Here is a 22101-nt window from a genome sequence, read left to right as displayed (position 1 = left end):
CTCCAGCTCTTTAGACAATGTTAATAATTTTGACACATGATTTCAAGAACTTGTTTTATACCTTGACCAAAAGAGATCTCTAGGTTAAGTGTGATCTTTTATCTACTTAAATCTGTTTTCTAAACTGGCACTGGAATTGTTTATCATATCCAGGAAGGCTCTCTGAGTGGGATTCAGTTGGATGGATGTCAAGTGCCATTTTAGATGCTTTAGGATTTTACACCTAGTTGTTGTTCCAGGCACTTCGGGTTCTTCTGTCAAGACTGCTATTTGGTAGCTAAACCAACACCAGAAGTCTGTATTTAGATACCTGCATGACTCATTCTGTCCTTTCCTCTAACATCATCTTCAGAGATGTTTGAACATCACTGTGGAACTATTTTAACCCTGTATCTCTGTATGGCTGGTCTTGTTCTTCATTGTTCAGTATTGATCCACTTTATTTTCAGCATGTATCTCTGTGAAAGGTAAAAACCTGATTAGAGTTCTCAGTGGAACTCTAACTGGAGAATGGTTACAATTTCCCTCCCTTATAAAATATATTCTTCTTAATGATATTAAAGCACCAGAGACCCTTCTTTAAATAAGTTATTTATTATTAAACATCATGAAATCTATTAAAAAACCCTTTTTTATATAAGAGGCTTGGAAGGATCATAGTTTACCATCTACCTAAATATATGATGAATATTTCTGTAAGTTTTTACAGAAATTTATTTTCTGGTACCTCAATTATTCCTCCAAATTACATCTCCTGCTTCTAAAGAAGTATCACCTAAAATGAAGAAATCAAAGACAGTGTCTTAATTTTATATTGCAGTTTTTTCCAGATTGCAATTTTAGAAATAAGTTCCTAAAATTTATAAAGACTGAGAACAACAGCAACATCATCAAACAGTATTCAGATAACCTCATGGCCTCAAGACCAACTTTATTTAACAGTAATTTTCCAACACAGCAGATTAATTTATTCTTAAATGAAGAATGGATAGACATTACACAGTGTAGAGTGGCAGAACAATGTAACTACTTGCATGCCTCTACTTTCTAGTTGTGAAGAATTATTTGCAAAGTTAAATTCAATGTCTGAAAGTAAGGCTATTTTCTCCAGTAATTGGGGTTAGAATGGACCCTGCAGACAGAAGTTAAATGAAGCTGCTGTTTTGCTGCAGCCAAAGACACAAACAGCATGTATTGGAATGAGCAGGCATTTGGCATCACCTCCAGACTCAAAGAAAATGGAGTGTTTGCATTTCCAGAAATGAATAAATCACCCTTGCAACACCTGCATGAAACTGAAGGCATGTTAAAATGTACACCAATATTTATGATGTAACATCATCTATTAACAAAATACTTTCACAACTCGTACTTTCCAAGAAAAATTTAAACATTTTCTTACAAATTCCTGCCCAAAATAATCTGTAAGATACTTGCATGTTTTCAATATATCTAGATTAAATCACCATTTGTCCACACATATAGAAAATTTCAGATCAAGCTTCAGTATAGCCTGGGTAGTAAGTTTTATGTGGCGCTGACCCATCAATATATATTAATAATTCAAAATGGTAATTTTATGTTCTTGTTATGGGAAAAAAAAAGTTGAAGTTGTAAGGAGAAAAAATATTGTTAAACAGAAATGCAATTAAGTATAAGAATATAAGTTGAAAGAAGAAAGAAAATGTAATTTCTAGGCTCATATCCAAAAGGCACTATAAACACATAAGTAGAGTGAGACTATACATATGCTGGCAACTATACATATGTTTTAACACCTTGTCTAATTGGCAACCTCCATTATTTAATGCTCACATCTTCAAAATGGTATCTCTGCACCTACAAAATCCATTCACTCATTTTTGTTGCAATAGCAAATAATGCAAATTTATAGTCATATGTGACTTTGTAAGAGTATTGATCACATCCTCAATTAGCTGCATCTATGCTCTGCAGAATAAGGATCAAATATGAATAAATATATAGAGACAGCAAAGTAGTCAGGTAATTTCCCTTTTTCACACACCCACCCACTCATCTTTTAGAGGGATGATGAGGTGATGATGAACACAAACCCTACACTTGCCCTGAGGATTTAAGGACTCAACAGTGGAACAACAGGCAGTGAGTAGGACACAAGTCATTGGTCGATAAAATAAATTCACCACTGCAAAACAGTGAAACTGCTATTTCTTATGCATAATTCTAGATTCTAGAGGAACTGCCATATACCCATTTCACTGAATCACAGAATGAATCATTGAATGTTAAAGGATTGCAAATGGCCTTGAAGATCATCTAGCCCCAGCACTCCCTGCCATAGATGGGACACCTCCCACTAGACCAGGCTGCTCAGGTCCTTTTCCAACCTGTGACAGGATTGGGGCACCCACATCTCTGGTCAGCCTGTTCCCAGAGGCCTGTCTGACCACCCTCAAAGTAAAACACTTCTTCCTAAAGCTAACCTAAATTTCCTCTCTTTCAATTTGTACCCAATACTCCTTGTTCTGTAACTCCAGTTCCAAAGAGCCCTTCCACAGCAACCCTGTAAGCCCCCTTCAGATATTGGAAGGTGCTGTGAGGTCCCCACACAACCTTTTCTTCTCCAGGCTGAATAGACCCAACAGCCTGTCTTCATAGGGGAGGTGTTCCAGCGTTCTAATCAGCTTTGTGGCCCTCCTCTGGACTTGCTCACAGAGTTCCATGTCCTTCATATGTTGGAGACACCAGAACTGCATGCAATACTCCAAGTGGGGTTTCACAAGAAGATCTGGTCTCTTCCTCAAAGCAATGCTACAGATATTGACACAAAATAGATTAAGTTCAGCAAAACATCTGTTGCGTAGTGGTGGCTCATAGAGGTGAAAACATTCTCTTCTCTCTGTTGTAAAGTCATATTCAACATATGAGAGAAACATGTAAGAAACAGAGAGGAGGGCAACAGAGAAAATCGGGGAGCCATGAGGAAGAGAAGAAGACAAGCTCTGAGAGAAACTGAAGCCACCTCACTCCAGATCAGGCATGGGTTTGGGGGTCCTTACTGACAAAGAGGCAGGCAGCATTTTTAAAATGAGATTTTTACCATAATCCCCTGAAAATTAATTATAACTACCCAGTTATGGTGGGATTGATCTGAACACATCTGTCTACAGTGAGAATGACAGTGTGTGACAGAGCAGTCACAGTCAGTTAGGTGCACTACTCACCTAATTGTAAAGTAAGTGCCTACACTTGGTCAGATGAATCTCATCTCTAACTCTGTTGACTGTGTTGGTCTTCCAGTTACAGCTGTCATCAAGACAGCTGGTTCAAACTAGAAGTCTGTGTCCCAGCTCCACATTTAGTCAGATGACTGCCAAACCTGTCTCCACTGGATCCAGATCATTTTTGATGTTGAGTAGTAGAGCAAGTCAGGGAAAAATCTGCAGTTAAAAATACAGTCAGAAAATTTCAGCAGGAAACAGAAGACAGTCTTAGCTGTTTGCACAGAATGAAGATGCCCAAATAGGCAGGAACTTTTTGAGGCCACAGAACATCTTACACTAATCTATAGACTCCATTTCATGGGTTTTAACATGCTAAATAAACACAATGTCATTTTCAAACTTGAGTAATATTAGAAATATATTTAGATTTTTCTCCTGAACATTCATTGTCTTGGTGCTTTAAGTACATTTCCTAAATTTAGACTTTGCCATAGATGTCTGTGTTTAAGTGTTTTAAAAAATAGTGTTAGTGCAGAGTAAAGAAGTATCTTCATGATAACCTAAATATCAGAGTCGTAATCTTTTCTCTTTCTGCTCCCACTTCTGGTCAATTTGGGGAGTGATTCACTTTAAATTGAGATGTTGCCTCATGCTGAAATCTCACCATCCTTTACTCACATTGACTCAGTTAACTTCTGCTCCTATGGGAGACATATGTTTCCTCAGCCTTTGGGTTCACACTTGCAGAGTTACTGGCTGCTTGTTTCTTCTCTAACATTAAAAAATATGTGTCATTTCAGTTAAACTGTGAGTTGCAACATTATTCCAAGATCTTAAAATCATTAAAATATTAATAAAATCGTTACAGAAAATGATGAGGAAGGAAGAGGACAAGACAGGTTTGCAGCAAGGCACAAAACTGCTGAATTTTAATCCAGGATATAAAAACCCTCTTGGATTGGAACTCACTAAACAAGTCTCAGCAGACAAGAAGAATATGTGGATATATGGATATAGAAGGTTATATCTGTTCTGAGACAAACTGAATAAAATCCTTCATGGTCACAGGTACCCTTTGATTTCTCCAATCATCCAAAACCAGTGATTTTAATGCTACTGGTTTAAAAGTATCACCAGAAAATCAGATGAAGAAGCAGATCAGTTGTTAAAATGTGACAATATTTCTCAAAGATTGAAAAGCAATGCAATTTAAATAGTCATCATACACTTTGTATTTCAAAACTTCAGAAGAAAGGCAGAAAACTCAGTCTCCAGTTTTATCATGTTTTATTACTGTCTGATGCTCAGGTAGCAAAAAGGGTGATTGCAATGTAAATGGACAGATAGCTAAACTCCTATGTGCCCCAAAACAGAATGATGCTCCTCTCCTTCTTTCCTTCTCTAAAGTTATAATTATTATTTTATTAGGTGGAAAGAATACCTCATTCAAAATACACAGAATTGTATCTTTATCTACTTGTCATTTTCCTTTCTTGTTATCTTTTCTTAAAGGAAATAGAAATTTTCTAAATTAATAAAATTAATAAATTAATAAAACTAATAATAAATGTTTTAAATGTTTTTTCTTAGTCTGATTTCATTTTTATATACCCATGTTAGAAGCTTTTTATTAATCCTTTGGAAGTATAACCATGCGTATGTTTTCCCTGCAGGATTATGTCTTTGAACATGAAGAAACTGTTAGTCCCTCTGTTAATTTTTCATTTTCCACGTTAATTAAAAACTTGTCCAGATGGCACTGCACAAATATCTTCCATGCAGATTTCTGGCTTTGAGATGCAGCTACCCACCTCAAGAAACATCATTTCCGTCTGCTCGGGAAAATAGCTCTCCATGGTTCATTTTATGTATAATATTGTGCGGGGGAGAGTGTGTCACTTGGAGTAAAAGGAGTGGAAATTCATTTCCAAATCTCCCACTCTCCATGAAAAACTCCTCATAGCTATTTGTGAGTACCTTTGTGTGTATACATGCCTGGATGCCTCAGAAGTAAGATTCACCAAAGAACTCCTATTATCTCAATGTAATGCATACATATAATTCTCATCCAGGTGGTTAATAAGAGCAGAAACCAGTAGCATCAATGTATTTGACATCTCTTGAAGCAAATTATTAAGCCAAGCTAATTCCCACTCAAGAAGTGCCAGAAAACCACATGCCCCCATTAGGTCTGACCTACTCACTCACGAGGCCTCTGAGAAAATGTACAAACAAATAAATCCTTATTCAAGGAAAGACAAAACAGTAATACATTTAGAATGCAGTAAGAACAAATCCCCCTTCCTTGCTCATTCACCACTAGATGCCTGTTGTCCAGGAGAAGCTCTCTATCTGCAGAGATCTCTGCACCCACAAGCTGCCCGCTCAGCCTGATCAACCCCTAGGGACTCCTCCAGGGGTGCCTGGATCACTACAGCACTTTTCTAGGCTCCTCCACCAACACTCCTGCTCTGATTCCATTCAAGGAGTTTCACACCAAGACATTTCTCACCAGACACTCAGCTACGTGTCCCTGTCTCACACTGAAATAAATCCCATTGCAATGGAGAGAGCATTCAGGGCTCTGTAATGAGGACCTCTTTGCTCAGGAACCAGGTCTTTGCCACAAGTTAGAAATCTTCCTCTTTTCAAGAGCCAACCTTCCTGCAAAACCCAACCTGTCTGCTGGCTCCCCAGACACTGCCAGAAGAAGACTTGGTAATTAGCCAATGTGAACTAAGGTCTCTATCGTTTTGCTTTCTGCTTTTCACCAGCTGTGGGATAGAGACATCTTTGTTTTCCTGAATGGATAGATAGATGTGTGTATGTATTTATTACAAAAAATATTGATTTCCCATAAATAATGCATTAGGAGCACTTCAACTGCTCAAGTAAGTGCCTGTCTTTTTTTCATACTGTGCCCGCAGTCCTGCCTGCATGTCGCAGATTTTACTATCATTGCAGTTCTGCTGCATGCATAACATAGTAACCAGATAAAAATGACTCTGATGTGTCAAGAACAGAAAAGTGTAAAACATTTTCTTTAGCAGCATGTGACTCTCTAAGACTTCTGTTTGTGAAGGAGCCAACACAGTGTGCTGTCAGCATTTGAATATATGGCTTCAAACCCCACTGCAATTAAAAGCTTTCAGAGAGCTGGTTTAATATAGAGCATGACATCATATTTCCTTCCAAGCCTCCTAACTAAAATAAAACCAAAACCATCAGGTCAGGTTTTATTTTTCACTATTGATTCCAGATACCTCTCTTAAGCTCAGCCTTCAGAAGAATGTTCCTCCTTCTTCCAAGGCAATCAAAGGAGGACAGCAAGTAGAACCTCCTTAGGAATATGAACAGTGCCTACGTGACAAGAAAAAAATATTAAAAGCCTTAACCATATCTGATGAATTAAATGTTTATTGCTCTGTGGGTGTTTGGTCTGCAATGCCTGCCCCAGACATCAATAGAGGTCTTGTTTAAAAACCTCTAGTTGCATTCTCAAAATTCAAGGGACAGGCTGGACTTTAAAGGTTTGACTGTTTAAAAAGATCAAATATTTTTCCTTCCAGTTTCAGTCTGATCACACTCCCTTGGAAAGTAAACAGGATCAAATCACTGGGTGTTAGAGAGAAAAATGCATAGATGGTCGAGCTCATTCACATGGCCCTGTAGAAGGATTGCTTCTTGCAGATTATTTTGTAGCACTTCGTTGACAGTTTTTCAGTATTGTAGAAGAAATGTTGCCTTTGGAAGACTCTGGCAGACCTGTCAGGGCCTGTATTACTGTGATTAGTCTTACCTTTCCCATTTGGTTTATCTACCCCAGGTTTTAGTGTGTTGTATTCCACCAGGGTTTTTTACAACTCCTTGCAGACACTGTTCTAGAAGGAACCTCAACATTATTAGACGAGAAAGGACAGTAAGAAATCCTGGCCTGGTTAAAGCTGACTGCAAAAATGCTATAGTCATTGTGATGGGGCCAGGACTAGACACATGGGCAAGGCTTTCCTCCACACATAAATTCAGCACGATACTCAGCTTAAGGGACTGTGGAAGAGAAGGAGGAGAGCTCTGCCTTGAACTTTCTCAAATATGGGCAATACTCAGCTTAAGGGACTGTGGAAGAGAGGAAGAGAAGGAGGAGAGCTCTGCCTTGAACTTTCTCAAATATGGGCTGCTATGGCTGCTAATTTAGATACAAATATTGCCACAACCTGCATGGACTCTAGCTCTGCTTCAAAACCCCACTGATACACTTTCCTGGCATACCTCTGATGCTATGATTTATGAGTTTAAAATAGTTCTCCCCTTAGGTATGAAAAAAAGAACTCCTAATTTAGATACAAATATTACCACAAGCAACCTGCATGGACTCTAGCTCTGCTTCAAAACCCCACTGATACACTTTCCTGGCATACCTCTGATGCTATGATTTATGAGTTTAAAATAGTTCTCCCCTTAGGTATGAAAAAAAGAACTGAGTTCCCTCCTAAGTCACTGCTTGCCCTTTGGCTAAAACAGGTGGAATGAGGAACAAGGCTCAAGGCCCGGTTCTTTCATCTTAATTTTGGTGCCTTGATTTTGGTTCTGTGCTGCCTGGATTGTTAACAAATTACACAAGTTTCCCGTGTTTCAGCTTCTTTGCCTTTAAAATAGGAATACTGATTTCAGCTTTTTTATGTAGTTTACAGTATGGAGACATAAAGCACTACCAAGAGAAAAAAAGATTTTACTATTTTTTTACATTAAGACTTTATAATACAGGTAAATTCCATAAATTATCAGTATTATCTCTCTAATGGGAACACATCTTTGATGTTTCTGTTGAAGAAACTCTTTAACGCATGCTGATAATATAGAATCCCTGTGTACTATTCCTGATAATTTCTATAAAACCTCATTCTGTCACCAGCAATATATATATTACTGAAGACTGTGTGTCCTTGCCTTGTCAGAAACTGCAGCCTTCACTTTCTTCTTTCACCCATAGTTTTATGTGTACTGCAACAGCTAAGAGTAATTTTTGTTTCTAGATTTGGTACAACTGCCACCCCCCCCAACTCTATGGGTCAAGCTATTATTTCCTCATGTTATGATGCAGTCCCCTTTTATTTCTGCACTATTCTCTAAACTTTAAATCCCTTGCTTAAAATCTCCTTGGTGATTTCTTTATTTCTCTCCTAAGCAGCCTCTGATTTTCATCTGGGCTTCCCTCCAGGGTAGTCTATTATCTCACTTTCCCTTTAAATCCCTTCATTCTATAATTAGTATTTTTAGGGGTTTTTGTGCAGAATAACAGGTGGACTACATCTCCCAGATCTAATGTGTGATTACTGGAGGTGATTCTGTCTTTCCATGCAAGTGTGTAGGAAAGTGAAGAGAATAACCACCCAGGAAAACACCTAAAGGAGGCAATGACAGGAATCAGTCATTGCATGATACTTGGCACTCAGCAGCCACAGAGGGTTCAGGGCTGTAGTCTTCAATTCAGGGCTGACCTAGGGAGAAACATGTCCTTTATGTCTCAGGTATGACCACGGTAGGAAATGAATGGCTGACACAACATGGTGACAGCACAGTGATGGTACTTCCCCATCAGTGTCCCTGTTGGGACATGTAGCAATCCCAAGCCCACAGCAAGGAGAAGCTGTTTGGGATCTGTCAAGGCTCCTCCTGTGTGAGATCACACAGCTCAGTGCTCAGCGTTCTGGGGGCACAGAGGGAGGCAGAAGGTGTCTCCTGACCCCGGTGTCCAAAGCTTAGGACTCACAGTGGCATCCAGGTACCTGGCACTCAGCAGTCAGTCTGCTCTGGGCACAGCAGGGCCAGCTTGGCCATGTCCCACTGTGCACCCTGAGCCCAGACTGCTGAGACAGAGCTGTGAGAGTCAGCAGGACACTAGAACAACCAAGGCACAGCCAAGGATAAGCCTGTTGATACAGGGGTGCTCAGGTGCTCGGGGATTCAAAGGAAAAACAGCTGAGTATGAGCTACTGAAGGAGGAGAGCAGGGAGGCTGGTCAGGATCAACAGAAAAACCTGTGGTAGTGGGGTTGGTCAGGTTGCCAGCTTGAGTCACTGGTGTGGGCATAGCAGCTGGGAAACAGCAGCCCTGGGACATCCAGACCTGGCCCTTTCCCTCCTGGTGAGTGAAGGCCAGTAAAGGCTCCACAGGTTCTGTGCCAGGAGCAGACCTCAGCCTGACAGCTCATGAATTCCCACTTGTCCTTCACTAGCTCCTGAGTGGGGCTACAGCTACTGTGTCTTCCAAATGGCCCTTTGCCCCTCCAGATCATCCTTTGCTCTAAGACCAAGACTGACTTTTTTTGTTCATCCTCAGGAGCTCTATTTACCCAAACCATGATTTCATGTGTACAGACATGAGAAGCACAGGGCTTTTTCCAGGATTTAGTCTACTTGTGGCAATTCTGGAACAGCACATCACACACCTATGGTTTCTTGTATCTCTGTAAAATTATCTACTTATTTTGTCTTTTATTAATACACAATGGATGTGCATTAGTGAATCAACCAAAGCAGAATTGCTTTCCTGTCTACTTTTCCTTTATTAATCTGTGGCATTTATTGATCTGTGACAGTAATGTGTTTTAAACACACAGAAATGGTGAATTTTTATTTTTATAGTGAGTTGTCCAAATATTTGCTTGCTAGCCTCAGAATACTTATATTGTCTAAGCCAAAAATTAATTGTATCACATTTTCTTCTCCGGTTTATATATAAACTTAGCCTTGCCTCTTCATTCCCATCTATTACCTTTGTTATTTTTCACAGACCAGTACACAGGTCCATATATTTCCCTAATAGGTTTTAAATTTTTCTCAGCCCCATGTTATTGGCTCCCTAGCCAATTTACTTTACTCAATCTAAGCCAAAAATTAATTGTATCGCTTTTTTCTTCTGCAATTTATACATAAACTTAGCCTTGCCTCTTCGTTCCCATCTATTACCTTAGTTATTTTTCACAGACCAGTACACAGGTCCATATATTTCTCTAATAGGTTTTAAATTTTTCTCAGCCCCATGTTATTGGCTCCCTAGCCAATTTACTTTACTCAACAGTATGATCTATTCAAGTGGAAATGGGAAGTTTATGCAATATTCTCTCTAGACCTCTCTGAATGTATTATTCTCTGAGCCACACTGCCTGGAGTGCCCCTTTATTTTAGAAGCTCTGCAGTCTTGCAACACTTGCACAAGGACCACTGGAAACCCAAGGTCCTGTGACTGTGAAAGGCAATGAATTGAAGATTCTGTGAAAATAAGATCATTGAAGAACTCTGTATACATGTTATAAGACAGAGAGAGAGAAAAAAAAAGAATAAAAATGTTTGGAGGAATGCTTCACTGAGTATCCCATATAACACTGGAAAACACCCAAACTGGTGATAGCAAGTAGAATATCCCAAAACCCATCCTCTACTAGACCATCATGGGATGTACCATTCAGAAAACTTGTTCCAGTTTTGCCTGGTTCCTCTAAAGCCTTCAGGTCTGGTCATGCCCTCAGTGAGGCTTCAAACAGAAAGTCTGAAATAACCTTTAGCTCCTCACAAGCCTCCTTACAGTTTTATGGTGACCATAGGTTACTGAGAATGGGAAAAAACCCATATACATCTAGTTCACATACTCATTTCTAGCTGGGCCAACTTGAAAAGAGCTTGCAGGATGCTCCAGAGCATGGTTGAAATTTAATTGCACGTATCTCAACTGAGACACCTTTATCAGCTGACTGTCAGATTCCATATTATCACTGTGTTGCTACCATAGCCCTGCTCAGTGTCTGAAAGGGCTGTATTATGTGGTAGGCTAGAGCAGAGAGAACAAGGCTCATCCACCCTGACAGTCTACTCCAGTCTTTTATTCCTGTCCCATTGTGTGTCCATCACTCTGGATTTTAGCTCTACATAGCCACTTTTTTCCCTGTGACAAATATTCTTACTCCCGCCCGTACTTGATTAATCTTTTCACCAGCTGTACTTGTGTTTGCAGAGTATGCGTTGCTATGCATTCATTTCACCACCTCCACACCTCAGAGCATTGGCAACAATCACATTTGTTACAGAAAATGCTGTTAACTCATTGCATCCAAAGTTAAGAAAATGAAATGTCAGTAATATGAATTGTGACTAGACAGTGATTTCGCTCTAAGAGTGAACTGTACTAGGCAAAGGAGACACACATGGGATGGCACATAAGAATAGACAGCACTTGGCTTGGCAGAGTTGTGGTTCCCTCTGTTTGCTCCATAGTTTGTGGGACTGCAATTATCAGCAGCAAATTAATACACTTGCCCAACACATGCTGGCACAAAATAGGGAGGAGAGTGGGCGGCAGAGCACAAGATGTTTGTGTGGTTAAATAACAAGAAACTAAGGCTCTAGTAAGTGCTCAAGAGTACATGCTGTAGCTCCTGGGTTTTGAAGGAATGACATGGCCATTTGTTGTGTGCAGACAATTTGTTGCCTTTCTATCAGCTGTCAGAAGGACAATGCCCACCCAAGGACAGTGCTGGGGACCACAAAAGGTGTTCACACTCTTCCAGACTGCATTGCCAGGCCTGAGCACCATATTTTTTCCTGTCAATCATTTAATTAACATTCGTCTATTGGATGCAGCAGGTGCAGCTTGCAGTGTCAGTGCCCAACATCTGTATATTCCTATCCTGCTAATTCCCAAATGAAAATGTACAATAGACTTAAAGAGAGTTTGTTTCTGTCTTTATTTTTACTTGAAACTATTTGTACAATTTACAGACAGGTTTTTTATTTCTTTGATTAGGTTTTATTTGCTCCTTTATATTTATCTCAAAGAGGGCACGGTTATTAAAAAGCACCAAGGACAGCCTGCACCATTTTCCCAACTCCATAATTTTCTCCTTACAATTTTTCTTCAAAGGGTGAATAATGCACTATTCAAGCATTAAAACTGCACTTTGCTAATGGAAACACTGCCTGGAGCTGCTTTGAAATGATATCCAAAGCACCCCAGAGCACTGAACAATCTGTGTGATGGGCACTGAGTGCCCTACTATTGCCATGTTCTGGCAAGTAATTTTGACATTCATGGAAGTTATTCCCACTAAGATTTGAATCTTCTGTGCTGGGTGTTTTGGGTCTCAGCAGGATAGGTCTTCAAAACTGATTTGCCTAATGCATTGCTTCAGAACTGGCCAAGAGTCCTTAGAGAGAATGACCTTGCTCTCTGATGTTAGGCCAACTCCTTCAGACAGTCTGTGTTTGTCTCTGGTTCCTCCCCAGCTCACGTTTCATCTTGAGCCTCTGCTTTCCTGCCCAACAGCCATGCAGGCAGGTGCTGCTCACTTCTAATTCCTGTGTGCACCCTCATTTCAGCTCCATGACAAAGGTGCTTCTGCCCATGCTTGCTTTTTGTCTCCCCAGAGCCCAGTCTCTCCACAACAGCACAGTATTCAGCTCTGATAAACCTTCAGTTCAGACTACTCCATACTTTATTTTCATATTCTAGTTTATCACTAACACTGGCAAAGGAAAAGCATTGGCAAGAAAATGCAGTGAAGGTTCATACTGAAAATGAAACGGTCATTCATTTATTATGTATTTTTTGGCAACAGTCTTTTTTTTTAATAGTTATTTATGCCGGCCAGAGGAAGTGTGTGGACAATCTGCCAGCACGGGTGAGCTCCTGAGATTTTCCAGTAAATCTTGCACCGAGAGTACGTCCCTTGACGTCTCACTCCAGCAGCTCTGGGATCACTCGAGAATCTGACTTTATCTTTCCCTGGAGTAAGTCGTGAGCTCGCAGGACTATGGAAAACAACTCCGGGTGATGACTGAGCTAGACGCACGCATAAGGCTGCAGGGACGCTCCTGTCCGTCCCCTCGCCAGGACCGGGCACTCGGAGGGGCTCTCCGGAGGCTGCAGCCCGGGCTGCGGGTCCCGCAGGGAGCGGCCGAGCCCCGGGGGCCGCGGGGCGGGCGCGGCTCCGGGCGCTGCCGCAGCTCCGCCCGGGGACTACAGCTCCCGGCGTGGCCCGGGGTCGCTGGGAGCAGCGCGGGCGGTGGCGGAGGCGGGCGGGAGGAAGGTGAGTGTGTCCGTGTGTCTGTGTGTCCGTGTGTCCGTGCGTGCGTGCGGGGGCCGGCGCCGCGCCGGGCAGGTGAGAGCCCCGCGGGCAGGAGGAGGAGCAGCGGCAGGAGGAGGAGCAGCGGCAGGAGGAGGCGGCGTGCTCCTGCCCGCCGGGGATGCGTGTGTGCCTGTGCGTGTCTGCGCGCCGCTCACCTCGGTATCGCTCGGGTCACTCGGTGCCGGGTGGATCCAGCTGCTCCCGGCGCCGGCGGGAATCGCTTTTCCCAGCGCGGCCGCTCCTCGCTGAGGTCCCGAGAAGAGCGTGAGTGAGCAGCGGCTGTGAGCGATCACGTATGTGCTATAGACGCACATGTGTTTCCTACGCATGCAACACATTTGTCGGGCTGCAGGCTTCGCCCCGTGACACCGGGCGGCCTCGAGGGGGATGGGGCCCAGGCGAAAGGGGTAATAGCGAATTAATTGCAGATGAGAAGTAATATCCGTCTTTGAGTCATCAGTCTTTGAGGCATAATTTCATTCCAAAAGCTCTTAGATGAATGGTACATCTTATATAGGAAAGCACTGCTTTTCCCACAGGATTATCAGATTTCCTCTGGAGAATACAGATCCTGGATTATTGAGCTACATGGGATTTGCGTGTTTCTTTCTAATTAGTCTGTGAATCTGAGTGTAAAATTCTTTATTTGGAAGGGGGGGATGGGAGTTATATGCTTCTAAAAGAACAGACATATCTTTTCTCTGACATTTTACACAGTTTTTCTGGTTATCCCGTGCTCTGTGCATACTGCCTTAATTGGATAGTGGTGTCAAAGGTTGATTAGATTCCCTAATAGATTTTGGATCTGCAAGAGGATTGCAGTTTTAAATGCGTGGTTAAAACAATCATGTTTGCCGTCTCCCCTCAAACAGTTGAGAGGAGGGCTGATGTATTACATTTGCGTTATCTTCCCTTTGGTTTATTAATGTATCATTGTGAGGTTGTCGGGTTCGGTTTTGTTGGTTTTTTTTCCCCCTCTGCTGTTTCATTTGCAGACCGAAAAGCAATGAATGTCAGAGAGGATTTGTTTAATCATTTAACAGCTGACACAAGCCATGTCCCTAACAAAACGTTGGTGAAAAAGTGGTGAAGAAGATTTCTGGGATACAGCAGCGCCAGTACTGTGAAGCCGCTTCTGCAGGTCAGGAGCAGCATTTGCTGGAGGATGCCATAGCCCAGGAGGTGACGCTCGTGGGGACGAGGTCGATGGCTTGCATGGAGCTTCTCTACCTGGCCGAGGAGAGCAGACAGGTGCCCCTGGGCACTGCTACTGCCTGGAGCCTGCCTCCCCATCCCTACGAGCAGCAGCAGTGTGAGGGGGGTGAGGCGGACCCCAGAGCAGCCACTGCCGTGGCAGCCCTGCACTGTGAACGGCACTGCAAGCCCTTGCAGAGGGGCCCTGTGGCTGAGCCCCCCCTGGCTCCCCAGCCCTCCTCTGTGGGCAGCTCGCCCCAGGAGCACCCTGCCCCCTCCAGCACGTCCCAGCCCTGCCACCCAGCCGAGCGCTTGCCCGGGGAAGAGGATGGAGGGAAGAAGAAAGCCTGCTGCTGTGCCCAGGAACTCGAGACATCGTTCACCTATGTGGATGAAAATGTAAATCTGGAGCATGCAAGAAGTCCCCCTACTCCTACAGGTGGCCAGGATGCTCCTCTGCAGCATCATTCCTGCAGGGAGCTGCCACCTGAATGGGCACACGATTCTCCTTCCTTGGTCTCCGAGGAGGATGATGCTGCCTCGGAGGCAGCAGCTGGGAAATCCGTTGACTATGGATTCATTAGTGCCATTTTGTTCCTGGTTAGTGGCATTTTGCTGGTGATAATTTCCTACGTGGTGCCCAGAGATGTGACTGTGGATCCCAACACCGTGGCTGCCCGGGAGATGGAGAGGCTGGAGAACGAGAGCGCAAGGATCGGTGCTCACTTGGACCGCTGTGTTATCGCTGGGCTGTGTCTCTTAACCCTGGGGGGCGTGGTGCTCTCCAGCCTGCTGATGGTGTCCATGTGGAAAGGGGAGCTGTACCGGAGGAGCAGGTTTGCATCCTCCAAGGAGTCTGCCAAGCTGTATGGATCTTTCAATTTTAGAATGAAGTCTGGAGCAAATGATAATATGCTCGAGCTGTCGTTAGTTGAGGAAGATGTGCTTGCCATAGATAATTAGTGTGGTCATGATTTTTAAGGCAGCATTTCTACGGGAAAATATGTCTCATTAAAGAAAGCAGATGCAGCTAAAGATAGCTGGTAATGCAGTTTATTTGTCTGACAAGAATGGTGTTATCTTAAGCTCTATAATCAAATGTTTGCAATATATGAGTACTTGTTGTAAAGGGGAACTGTGCCAGATGAAATGCAAATGATATAAAATAATGAAAACCACTGAATAAAAAGAGACTTGTGATAAGTAGGTTCCTCAGATACTCGTTTATCCTAATATAAAACATTCCATTGGTGTCTTGCCTATATAATTTTCTTATTACTCCCATATAGAACAAGAATGACCTTGACACTTTGGAAGCTTTTAATTTTTGAAGCCTGCAGGATTATTAACATTCTACTTGACAGAATATTAAGAAGCAGGACCAATAATCAAATAGCAGGGCTAATACTTCATTAAGAGGTGCTTTTTTGTTCTTTAATTTTAAGTAGATCCCTTCTCTTCAATTAAGTGACAGCTATAGGAAGAAAGAACACCACTTGGTCATGGCTGGCCACAAACCTCCCATATTTTCAAACAATTGTACAATTAGTGATGATTATTTAAAATATGAAATAAGAGGCAAAGGGCAGGAAACCATATGGCTCATGGTGCTGGTAGGAGACAAAAGGCTCTTTCAGCTTGAGGTCAGTGGCTCTATTTCAGTTCAGATTAGCAATGATTGATCGTCATTAACTTCTGATAGCTATAGTGACCCATATAAAAGAAGTTTAGTTCCTGGTGGACAGATGTCTTTGTATGAAAACTGCCATAACATGAATTAACAGACCTCTTGTTTGGAGTCTCAAAAGACCCAAAGACTGAAAAAGCCTGGGGATGCTGAGACTGGACACTTCTTCAGTACACATGCCAGAAGAAATTCAAGCCCAGCTGCAGGGCTTTGCTTATACTGGGGCTGTCTGCATCTTATTAGTCTTTTTTGAAACTTCAGGTTTATATCACTAGGCTCTCAACCTTCTCATAACCAGCAAGGAAAGGTCAGGAAGGAGCTCTCTGAGGCTCATTCAATAAAACCCAATTTATTTGTAAAGAATAAATCATCAGGAAATACAGAGGTTAAGTATCAGGCAGTTTACTGGCTGACAAGAGACTCACTTAACATAGGGGATGATCAAGGGTACATGTTGCTATTAATCTCAGTTCTGTGGCACTGTAGCCAAAAACCTGTACCACTCATGCTATTTGCTTTATTACCAGCCAGTTTTGGGGAGTATTAATGTGTTCTGGTAGTGCTGGGAAAACCAACAAAAATTGTTCAGTGCACCACTGTCAGTTCTTACTAAGCAATGGTATATATATATGTGTATATATATATATATATCTTGTTAATATTTATATGTCTGTTATGTGTGTATGTGTCCCTGGCAATGCCAGACATGGGTGAAGAGCTCTGTCTGTGCAGTCTCTGACTGCAGTCTTAGAAAAAACATGTGCTTCACTATGACAGGCTTCTCAGTTGTGAGTTAACTCTAAAATATCAGGAATATGCATTATTTTTAAAATACTTTTTTTTCCACTGTGACACACAGGAGAATAGTTCTCTTGGGAAGGTGGTAGGAGGCGATTTCCTTTATACTCCCTTTACTCAGTAATATGTGGCAGCACAAAGTCCAGAATAACAAGTGGATGGTGGAAACATGGGTTCCTCACAGAGAGACCAAATGCTATTTTGTCACTTGGTTCTTCATTGTGCTTCTCTGGCTGTTTTTGTCAGGAGACAAATGCAGCACCCAAGTCTGACTCAATTAGTTCAGTCCCTTGTGCTTGCTGGCGCTGTGACCAAGGGTCCAAGGAGCTGTCCTGCTCCAGGTTCATGCCTTTGGTCAGTAAATTCCATAGTGTGGTACCCAGGCTTTAACGCTGGCCCTGCAAAAGAGATCCTGCTTCACATATTCTCTGCTCCAGCTGCAGCTTTAGGTCAGTGTTACTGCATAATTAAATGAGCTGCCTTATTAGAGGGTGCTGCTGCCCAGTAAATGATTCTCCCAGTTTATGTCATGATACACAGCATGTTTCACAGGCAGTAACTCAGCAGTGACCAGCATCTCCACAGTCGTCTTTGAAGAGCTTACATCCTTCTGGCTGTGTCATCAGAGATTCCTAATTGAATCTCTAGGATAAATACATGAAATGTCTTACATCTGGAAGCTACCTCAGCCTGTTGTGATCAGTACAAGTGAGGAAGGAACTAGCCTGAGAATCTGGCTGCAGAGCAGGAAAGTTCCTCTTTTGCTGGCCTTGGTTGGCAGGTGAGGTATGTGAACACAGCCTGCAGAGCTTGACATTTTTCTCAGGGTGGGGAGGTGGGAACAGCGCTTCCTCTTATCCTGCCCTGAGAATGGGAACGGGCTGGTCTTCCCAGGGAAAGCCATGCCAAGCAAGAGGGCAGATATTGCTGAGCTAGGGTCAGCAAGGTGGTGTAGGGCAGGGCACTGATGTCTCGGGGGATGAAAACCCTTTCGCCTGCCTGGACCCTGTGTTCTCACCTATGTGACAAAAGCTCTAAACCTGAGGCTGGTAGTTTTGAGAGCTATTAATTTTTATTTTTTAATTATACATATGCATGAAATTGGAGTACATTCCATTACTGCAGAAAGATGTCAGCTTAAGCTGTACAGATCACAGATTTCTTGCAGGAACCATGACATGCCTTAATGCTGATTATTAGCACTAGAAAAAGGAACGCTTCCCTGACTGTCAGTATGTTATTGTCAAGTGAGAAGTTTTCTGACACTTTGTAAAATGCCTGTCACAGATCATGAACCTGCAATACTTTAATGAACCCTGAGATTTTCCCTGAGCATTTTAAGGAAATATTAGTCAACCTAATAATCTAAATGTACACTGCAGAAGTGTGAGGAGTAATAAAATTTAAACGGCAGGACTAACAGAGTTTCTTTATTTTTGTGTGTGTGCTGTGAAAGAGGTGAAGGAAGGCCTTCAAAGCACAGAAATTTAGCAGATAAAAATGCTCGGGACATTTCTCTGATCACTTTAGAAATTGCAGCATGATGTGAGTTAGTGGTGCAATATAAAACCTCTGGACTTTCAGGTTCTCGTGCTGTGAAACCAAACACACAGAAACCAAAGTGCTTGCTGTCTGGTGGCTGATGGTGGAAATGAATGTATGAGCTCACTGGGCGGTGGACAGGCCTTCACAGCATTGCCCTCATGAGATGGTACCAAAGGGCGAGGCCAAGGGACGTTTATTGCCCCCTCATGCACCCTCGCAATTTCACTTCCCCTGCTCGAAATTTAAATGCTTTAAAGGTACAAATGGGAGAAGAATTGTTGGTGTTTTTTTCACTGCCTGGGCTAAAGTTGTCACTTGATTCATTAGAGAGCTTTCTCCTTTTTTGGGCAACTAAATTTTGGTATATACTGAGTGGGTTTTAGGTGCCCTCTAAATATCCAGATTCTGAATATGATTTCCAAGTACCCTGGAAACAGAACAGGATTTGTGCCCTTAGTCAGTTTATTTCTGACCAGCCCCAGCTGCCCAATATGACACTTTCCCAGTTTCTACCTCATGACATGTCTGCTGGCTGGGCCCAGCCCTGGTCTCCACCTTCCCACTGGGGGCGTCTGGGCTTCTCTGAACTGAGGGAAGGGAGGTGACAGCTGCCAGTGTCCGGCTCCCTGCTGCTCAGGCAGCTCCCTGCTCACCCTGTTCTCAGTTCCCTTTTCTCGGTCAGAGGCTGTGGCTGGACCTTGGGAGCTGCATGGCATCTGCTGGGGATGCTCACCAGGACAGAGGCTGTCACCGCACCGTCCCAGCCCGCACGCTGCGGTGCCCAGCGTGTCTCCCACCAGCCTCGCCTGCTCCTGCCAGCCTGAAGCCAGCCCAAGAAATGCCCAAGACTCACCTAGGAAGCTACACTGGGTTGTTGCTGGGTTTTTATGTGTTTACAATTTTTTAGCCTTTGTAATTCTTTTAAAAATCTGTCTGCAATGAGTATAGAGTTTACTGACTAAGAAAGCAACTGGTTTAATTTTGTAAGACTCTCTCACAAGGGGGTGAAAGATCACAGTCCATCATGAGCTGTTCAGTAGTGCATTTGATGCCTTATTACAATCGCAGCCGTGTTCTGTACAGATTCAAAAATAAAATCTATGAATTTGAGTCATTGTGGGCCTCTTTGCTCCTTGCTGATTGCAGTGATTGGCTCTTCTCTCTGTGCCATGGGTGCAGTCCCCACTCCTCAGTGGCATGGAGCCCATGTAGGCAGCAGGGCCACCTGGCAGAGCCAGTGCTAGATTGAGCTGTGCCAGCACACCAAGCCCATCCCCAGCTCACCCATCCATCACAGCTCACACCTCCATCATGTCCCTGCTGCTCTTCCTTCCCAAACAGAAGTGCCAAGCGATGCAGTTTCAAAGCCTGCTGCACTCGTGTCCCACCCAACTCCACACAACCAGAAAAAAAAGAGAAAAAGCGGGTGGGAGCAGCCACGGCTGTGTGAGCAGGCAGCTGGGGAGGTGCTGTGTCCGGGGTGGGTGTTGAGCCCCAGCTCACCATCACCACATGCATGACCACTTCAGTATCACATCCTCATCTTGGCCCAGCTTGGCCATGGCCAGGGCAGGAGAGCAGAGAGTGCTGGGCCAGCACCAGCCATGGTGATGATGGGTGGGCACGTGGCTCCTAGAAAGCCATGGAGGTGATGGGAGATGCAGGGAGATGCAGGAGCTGTGTTCCTGGAGCTCTGTGGGCTGGGCATTGCCCTCTCCCTCCAGAAGAGCTGTGTCAGAGTGGGCAGCACTCAGAGGGTGCTGGTGGGAGCCAGCAGCGACTGGCACCAGCAGCTAAGCAGGACCTCCAGGGAGCCACAGTTTTCTCCTGGCTTTTTTTATTTCTCTCACATTCCCAGTGTATGTCAGTGAAGTGCCTTAAGCACCTTTGACAACCTGTACTCCCTCCCAAACACAGTTCAAAGGTATGCCACACAGGTTGTGCCTCGTCAGGTCACTTTTCATTCTGCTGTGACAGAATCAGACCCTTTCCTGCCGCTGTCTGTGAATCACCATGTGGGTGGGAGCGCTGTGGTGGGTGTGGATCCAGGCTGGAGCACGGACTGTCCGCTCCTGTTACCTGTTACCTGTTAGAACAGAGTACAGCAAGGCCCTAGGGACTGTCTGCTCCTGTTACCTGTTAGAACAGAGTACAGCAAGGCCCCCGTTTGCCACCCAGGTTTCAGGCTGCTACAGGAGTAATAAAGGTGTCCCAGAAGTGGCCAAATTGGCTGCAGTGGCTGCACTGATGACAAATGCAGGCTGTGGTGTGCAACTGATGGTTAGCAAGGGGTTAAGAGAGTAGATGTATTTATAGATATGACAATCCATCAGCTTAAAGAACTGGGAGGCTTTCTAACTGAAAGCAAACACACAAATTCATTTTTACTCTTTTTACAGATTGCTTCTTACCATTTTAAATTTTGAAGGATTCAATGTCATACTATATTCACAGGGGTTTTTTTTCCCCTGTGTTTATGCATCCTGGCAAGGTCAAGAGTCATATAGGCTGCGAGGAGGTGAGACTTCTCTGATTTTCTTATCAGTTTAGATTAAATTGTGGATATTGTAAATCTGCATAAAACCAAACAGACAGCAACTTCTTATTTGAAATGAACCTGCTTAATATTTGTTTGTGTAAATATAAATACAGTGCCCAAGGTAGAAGCTGAGACAAAAAATGCACATTTTATTTAGATTTAAAAAAAAAAAAAGTTAAAATATTTCTGCAGACTTGCTGTATTAAAAACTTGTAAAGAGTTCTCTGCTTATTTATGTGTAGATTGGCCCACTGTTATATATGATAAAAGACACTGAGCTATTAACTGAGCATTAACTGAGCTGCATCTCATGGGCATTTGGCCATTGTTTTGAATGAGGGCATTACAATCCAGCAAGTGTGGTTTTTGTTCACCTGCACCCAGTGTGTAACCCACAGACCACTGAAAGTTCTTCCATCTGCATCGAGAAATAAGATGCTGAGCAGCATGAAACATAATGTTCTCAAAAAGTCTCCTGCCACAGATACCAAAGAGAGCCTCCTGGAGAGCTGGAGAACCAAGGCTTCTTAAGTCCTAGTCCAGCACTGCAGAAAAGGCTAAATTAGAACAGAACCACTAGAATATATTAATCTGAAAAGGATACCAAGATACCAATTTTTTTTTATGGAGGATGACATTTAAATTTAATTTAAAGTACAAAATAATCTTTAAAAACTCTCAAAAACTCAAACTAAATTTGCTAATATTTGGTGGTATTTGAGTAAGGTTTTGGACATTTAAGGGATTTGTAATTGGCTTTTTCAAGGCATAAAAAAATCAATAGGCTTCTGCTGAAAGAATAAAACAGATATCTTTACATCAGCATAAAAAGCTTCTCTTTTCCAATGATTGTTTCTGTTTTGACAGATGTGTATGCAGGGAAATTTAGCTATTGTTGAATAAAACATTTCCAGAAGCAAAATTGATTAAGTCCCTTTTGCAGAAGAAAAAAAATCAATTCTTCCCATTAGAAGGATGTAAAAGATGTTGATCAGCTAGAAATGTAAATAAA

The 22101-nt window shown here is 42.8% G+C and overlaps 1 protein-coding gene across 5 annotated transcripts; it reads left to right on the top strand.

The window, feature by feature from the left end:
• The first annotated feature begins 13234 nt into the window (after positions 1–13234).
• On the top strand, positions 13235–15723 carry TMEM74 (transmembrane protein 74). 5 transcript variants are annotated; one of them, XM_039706318.1, is made up of 2 exons: positions 13235–13287; positions 14370–15723. In XM_039706318.1, the coding sequence occupies exon 2, from the start codon at positions 14533–14535 to the stop codon at positions 15481–15483; it is 951 nt and encodes a 316-aa protein (XP_039562252.1). In that variant the 5' UTR covers positions 13235–13287; positions 14370–14532; the 3' UTR covers positions 15484–15723. The 5 variants fall into 5 exon arrangements, with proteins under 5 accessions (XP_039562252.1, XP_039562251.1, XP_039562253.1 ...); XM_039706317.1 differs by having other exon boundaries at positions 14322–15723; XM_039706319.1 differs by lacking the exon at positions 13235–13287 and adding an exon at positions 13465–13590.
• The last annotated feature ends 6378 nt before the right edge of the window (positions 15724–22101 follow it).

Source organism: Passer montanus, unplaced genomic scaffold (assembly GCF_014805655.1).
Source record: "Passer montanus isolate IOZ18808 unplaced genomic scaffold, ASM1480565v1 scaffold19, whole genome shotgun sequence".
NCBI classification, from domain to species: Eukaryota; Metazoa; Chordata; class Aves; order Passeriformes; family Passeridae; genus Passer; species Passer montanus.
Note: the sequence above shows the minus strand (reverse complement) of the source record. Positions and strands in the feature narration are given on the sequence as shown.